Below are 6,504 nucleotides of genomic sequence, written 5' to 3' on the forward strand. Positions count from 1 at the left end.
ATTCAACCTTTCTGACACTGAAGTTTAATATAATATTGAAATAAGTATGTTTTGTTGTAAAAACATAATGGAGTATTCAACCTTTCTAACACTGTAGTTTAATATAATATTGAAATAAGTATGTTTTGTTGTAAAAACATAATGGAGTATTCAACCTTTCTAACACTGTAGTTTAATATAATATTGAAACAAGTATGTTTTGTTAGTAAAAACATAATGGAGTATTCAACCTTTCTAACACTGTAGTTTAATATAATATTGAAATAAGTATGTTTTGTTGTAAAAACATAATGGAGTATTCAACCTTTCTAACACTGAAGTTTAATATAATATTGGGAGTATTCAACCTTTCTAACACTGTAGTTTAATATAATATTGAAATAAGTATGTTTTGTCCTTTTGAACAAAAGTTTACATCTATCTGTACGCTATATTACACCTATCTGTTACACTATATTACACCTGTCTGTTACTCTATATTACACCTGTCTGTTACGCTATATTATACTCATCTGTTACGCTATATTACACCTATCTGTTACTCTATACGTAACAGATAGGTGTAATATAGAGTAACAGATAAGTGTAATATAGAGTAACAGAAGGGGGATAATATAGCGTAACAGACAGGTGTAATATAGAGTAACAGATAGGTGTAATATAGCGTAACGGATAGGTGTAATATAGTGTAACAGATAAGTGTAATATAGCGTAACAGATAGGTGTAATACAGCGTAACAGATAGGTATAGCACAGGTGTAATATAGAGTAACAGATAGGTGTAATATAGTGTAACAGATAGGTGTAATATAGCGTAACACACAGGTGTAATATAGAGTAACAGATAGGTGTAATATAGTGTAACAGATAGGTGTAATATAGCGTAACAGACAGGTGTAATATAGAGTAACAGGTAGGTGTAATATAGAGTAACAGATAGGTGTAATATAGAGTGACAGATAGATGTAATATAGTGTAACAGATAGGTGTAATATAGTGTTACGCTATATTACACCTATCTGTTACACTATATTACATCTATCTGTCACTCTATATTACACCTGTCTGTTACTCTATATTACACCTATCTGTTACATTTTTTAATATTATCTGTTACGCTATATTACACATATCTCTTACTCTATATTACACCTATCTGTTATGCTATATTACACCTATCTGTTACGCTATATTACACCTATCTTTTACGCTAAAATTAGATCTAATTATCAACTCGTGTTGTGGAAGGAAGTTAAATCATTTTTGTTTAAAAAATGAGTAAAAACCCGTTTAACTATCTTTACTAATAAATACTACATAATGTTTTTCTCGGCATCCCAAAATAGTCACAGTCATATCTTCGTGTTCAACTTGCTTAGATTCCTTTATTACCTTCCCATCTAATTTTATCAAGTTTGTTAGATGGTCAAGTATTTAGGGCTTTGGACTTGTAGATTCGAATCTTACACGTTTCTAATCGCTATGTTCTTTAGACAGACACTTTACCCAAAATTTGCGTCAGTCCGCCCAGCTGTAAAATTGGTACCAGCTAATAGCTGGGTGTTAACCTACCATGGACCTACATCCTGTCCAGGAGTTCTTGTGAAAACAAGAAACCGGAATTGGTTTGAATTTCGCGCAAAGCTACACGAGGGCTATCTGCGCTAGCCGTCCCTAATTTAGCAGAGAAAGACTAGAGGGAAGGCAGCTAGTCATCACCACCCACCGCCAACTCTTGGGCTGCTCTTTTACCGACTAATAGTGGGTTTGACCGTGACATTGTAACGCCCCCACGGCTGAAAGGGCGAGCATTTTCGGTGATGGGGATTTGAACCCGAAACCCTCATATTGCGAATCGAACGTCTTAACCACCAGGCCATGATAGGGCCCACTTGAAACGTTAAACTACAAAGTTTTGCTACACAGCAAATAGGTATACATATTAACAACCCCTCCAATACAAAACTCTTTTGGTACGTATTAACGACCCCACCCAATACAAAACCCTTTGTTAATCTACTCAAGACGCCCGTGTGGCTTAACATTAGAGTAGCGACAGTGGTAGTTTTCTTTGTTCTACGTCACTGTGAGTACGGCATTAAAAAAAAAGTCTAAATTTGTATTAATTAAGAAAATAAAATTAAAAAGAACATGGCGTCAATGATTTAATTCGAACACAGCCTGTAAAATCTCGAACAACTATGATTATAGTTACTTTATTTATGTCAATATTTCCCATAGAGAACACTGGTGTTTTTCAAGTAAGATACAGAGGTTATTAAAAATATTTTAGTGTGGTGGTGGAATAGTGAACTATTTTGTTTACTACTGTATATTCTCAGCAGTTCCTCTGTGTTTGTGTATTCTCAATTTGCTAACAGCGCCACTACCAGCGGTTTCCCGCATTTGTTGAGTAGTTTCCGGGGGGGGGGGGAGTTGGATTTTAGGGAAAAAAACTGTACTATACGGTTTGTATATGGCTTGACTGGCCAGTGAAAGAAGCTTTATTACAAATGTACAACGTTTCGACAAGCTTTTTACATCGTCCATATTTTATTTTCTAAAAAAAAGCGAGTTTCTCGCCATCCATAATTCTATTCTATGACGTAGCTCCAGAAGAAGCGTATTTAACTCCTACCGTTTGTTTGTTTTGAATTTCGCGCAAAGCTACACGAGGGCTATCTGCGCTAGCCGTCCCTAATTTAGCAGTGAAAGACTAGAGGGAAGGCAGCTAGTCATCACCACCCACTGCCAACTCTTGGGCTACTCTTTTACCAACGAATAGTGGGATCGACCGTCACATTATAACGCCCCCACGGCTGAAAGGGCGAGCTTTTTTTGGTGTAACGGAGATTCGAACCCGCGACCCGCAGATTGCGAGTCGAGCGCCCTAACCACCTGGTCAACTCCTACGGTATTCCTGTGTAAGAGATCATTCTGTACGGTTTGTACCTTGAGAAATCCCATAATGGCCAGAATGAAAACTCCTGCGAACGAATATGAGATAGCAACCCCACCATCTGGGAGTAATTTATGCTCTAAGACTTTGTACATTGTTTTAACAGAATTACATTTTGCTAAATAACAGCTGCATGGCAGAAACCACAATACATTTCCGTAACCGTCAAGAAAGGTTTCGTTATTAGACAAAAGGCTGTCTTGATATAAGACCTGAGGGACCAAGGGACACCGAAAATGTGAGTTTCGTTGTTATTTATGTTCTGATAAAAAAAATACTCCGCAATTTTATTACTGTGTGTTTTTCAATATCTGTCATTATTCGGATTTTATAGAATCTTATAGAAGTAACGACTTGAAAAAATATGCAAACCAGTTCGGTTAAAACTTTTTATGTGATTAAGTTACTCGATGTCTGCTCTGCGACGAAACGTGTTTATGTAAACAGCAAATAACTTGATTGTTTAAAACTTTTTATGTGATTAAGTTACTCGATGTCTGCTCTGCAACGAAACGTGTTTATGTCAACAGCAAATAACTTGATTGTTTAAAACTTTTTATGTGATAAAGTTACTCGATGTCTGCTCTGCAACGAAACGTGTTTATGTCAACAGCAAACATCTTGATTATTTAAATGTGCCTACCATTAGATTAAGTTATTTTTCGGTTTTGAAATTTATTTTCATTCTTAGCAAGACGAGCAAAATAATAATATACCAACATTTTAGGTAAATCGTCGGTGAAGATATACGAATTAGATTTACACCGTTCTACGAATTGGATTTACACCGTTCAACACCACATCTCCTTCATTTAAAAGTATTCGTTCTATCACTACCTAACTCCCAGTGTCTCGATGGCTAAGTCTGTTGGCTTATTAACGCTAAAAAAGCGACTTCGATACCCGTTGTGGGCACAGCACAGGTCGCCCATTTTGTATCTTTGTGCTTAACAATAAATAAACACACACAAAATCTATCACAACTGCATCCCAGTGGCAAATCTGCAGGCTTATAACGCTAAAAATTGTGTTTCGATACCCGTCGTGGGCATCGAACAGGTCGTCCATTGCGTACAAATAAAATCCCCTATACTACCCCCCCCATCCCTTCCCCAGCGACAATTCTGCACGTTTACAACGCTAAATAAACGGTTTCGGTAGTCATGGCGGACAGAGCACGGATGGCCCATTGTGTCGCCAGTCTAATACCAAATAGTTACCTGGATGTCGTCACAATGGTAGCTAAGCACGGAGAAATAAATGTCTTTCTTCTCTTGGTTACTATAGTATCATAAAAGCATGATACCATTAATATTATTGCATTTATAATAACACTTAAATAGTAGTGTTAATATTTTGGTAAGCCCTGATCTTTATTGACCTTTCGATCCTCTGGTTTTAGGGTAGTTAAGGGCTTTACTCTTGGTCCAGATGGTGCTCACGATGACTGTGTAACACACAGATATCAGAACCGCTGGAAGGAAGAACAGCGAGATCGCCACCAGGGACATGTAGAGTCTCCACTGCCAGTTTTCCAACTCAATCCAACACTGTAGTCGTCCTTTAATTAAGGATTCTTCATTCAAAAAAATTGCTGGAATCGCCGCTAGGGCACTTATTCCCCATGCAGAACCAATAAGGGTTTTAGCTCGTTTCCCTAAAATAATAATAACGAAGGACTTGAAATCTTTTTGTAAGTCATAGAAATGTGTTCACATTGTTTGTATTTGTAAACGTTTTAAAATATTAACTTTAGTAAAAAATAAAAAATAAAAGATTAAGATTTTTTTTTAAACGACAGTGAACATTTTAATATGGAAAAGTTTTTTTTACCTATAAAGTGACTGAACACTGCATATAATGATCATGATATTCTATACTTTTATGTGAATTTAATCATATACAATATGATACAATAAAGTTCTGAACGGTGAACACTACCCACGTGCACTGACTGGTCAGTTTATTAAGATTTCCAACTAACTTTGACATAGACAATAGTTCGTTGTAACAATAGCTTCGACTGGGCGTGGCATGAAGTTCATAAAATGTTGACAGGTATCAAGTTTATACCAAACATGCTTCCAAGTTGGTTGATAGATGTAGTTAGATACAACGATCAAGTTTATACCAAACATGCTTCCAAGTTGGTTGACAGATGTAGTTAGATACAACGCTCAATTTTTTACCAAACATGCTCACACAAATTGAGATGTGATGAATGTGATAAACCGGAGAAGGTGTCTTATTCAAAGGTGTTGTATTCTTGCATTATTGTCTTGGAAGACTCTCTACATTCTATGACTAAAACAATCATCTGATATATCACATCATTAACTTGGAAGAGAGAAGGGGTCCTAATAAAGTGGCCAGACAGTACATGATGTGAACGTGAAACTGTAATATGTAATTTCTATAACTTTACAATATTCACGCACACAAAAAATAAAAACAATGGACTTACTAACCATGAAAACCGAATATTATTTAAATTCTGTTATATATATTTCTCTTAGTAAATAAATTTTACTATAAAGATTTAAAATATATTAAAATTATGAAACCTACAGCCTCCGGAGAATTTCATTGGATGTGTAATGGCGTCATACCGGTCGATACTCAGCGCCACCAAAACATAAGTGGACGAATACATAACTAAAACCTAAAAGGCAAATTTAATGATGTTAGTTACTGTTCTCATATCAAACGTAAAAACGAGCTTCAAAAATTAGTTAATGAGTTTAAACATAACTTTAAGCCATATAACCATTTCATATATATACATATGACATACATATATATACAGATTTCGACGTCTGCGATAAGAATTCTTTTGTATTGTTCTAGAAATCTTGTGTGTTTTGCGGGTCTCTACTGGTTTCTATGTTCTAAAGACATAAACACGTGGATGTCCCCAGTTTCGCTTTACTTATAACCCTGGATGACGAGAATCCTCTTCTGACGATCATGATGTATACAAATCATTACTTCGCTCCATTTTCTTTGGCATATTTTCGCACGACAACATTACTTTCTTCTGCACTTCTGACACCAGTTTCCTACGTGACGAAATTATAAACTAATTCGGACACATCTTTGACGAATAATTATCAAAGCTGAAAGTGTCTCATTGGCTGGTTGGTTACCTAGAGACGGCTGACGTCTTTGTAGGTGGAGATTATTCATTCTGTGGTTGTTTATTAACACTATTTTCGTTTCGGAAATTAATTCTTCTGTTTAACACTACAACCAAAGACGCTATGGTAACAGCGACCTCTATCTAAACTAAAACTATACTCGAGCTAAATGAGTTGTCTACCCTGTATAAATTAATAGCCTACTTCAGTTATATTAACAATCTATCTTAACCAGTACATTACTGTGTATAAATTAATAGACTACTTCAGTTATATTAACAATCTATCTTAACCAGTACATTACTGTGTATAAATTAATAGCCTACTTCAGTTATATTAACAATCTATCTTAACCAGTACATTACTGTGTATAAATTAATAGCCTACTTCAGTTATATTAACAATCTA

General features: G+C 35.5%; 1 protein-coding gene across 1 annotated transcript in view; it reads right to left on the bottom strand.

Moving 5' to 3' along the window:
- The window catches only part of LOC106475350 (cardioacceleratory peptide receptor-like), a 16,119-nt gene that overhangs the window by 5,806 nt on the left and 3,809 nt on the right, over positions 1-6,504 (bottom strand). Inside the window, exons 3-4 of the mRNA XM_013936038.2 lie at positions 5,528-5,621; positions 4,341-4,616 (exon numbers count right to left, since the gene is read on the bottom strand). Of these exons, the coding sequence (XP_013791492.2) occupies positions 4,341-4,616; positions 5,528-5,621 (370 nt within the window). The remainder of the gene's footprint in view (positions 1-4,340; positions 4,617-5,527; positions 5,622-6,504) is intronic.

Source organism: Limulus polyphemus, unplaced genomic scaffold, assembly GCF_000517525.1.
Source record: "Limulus polyphemus unplaced genomic scaffold, Limulus_polyphemus-2.1.2 Scaffold8447, whole genome shotgun sequence".
NCBI lineage: Eukaryota > Metazoa > Arthropoda > Merostomata > Xiphosura > Limulidae > Limulus > Limulus polyphemus.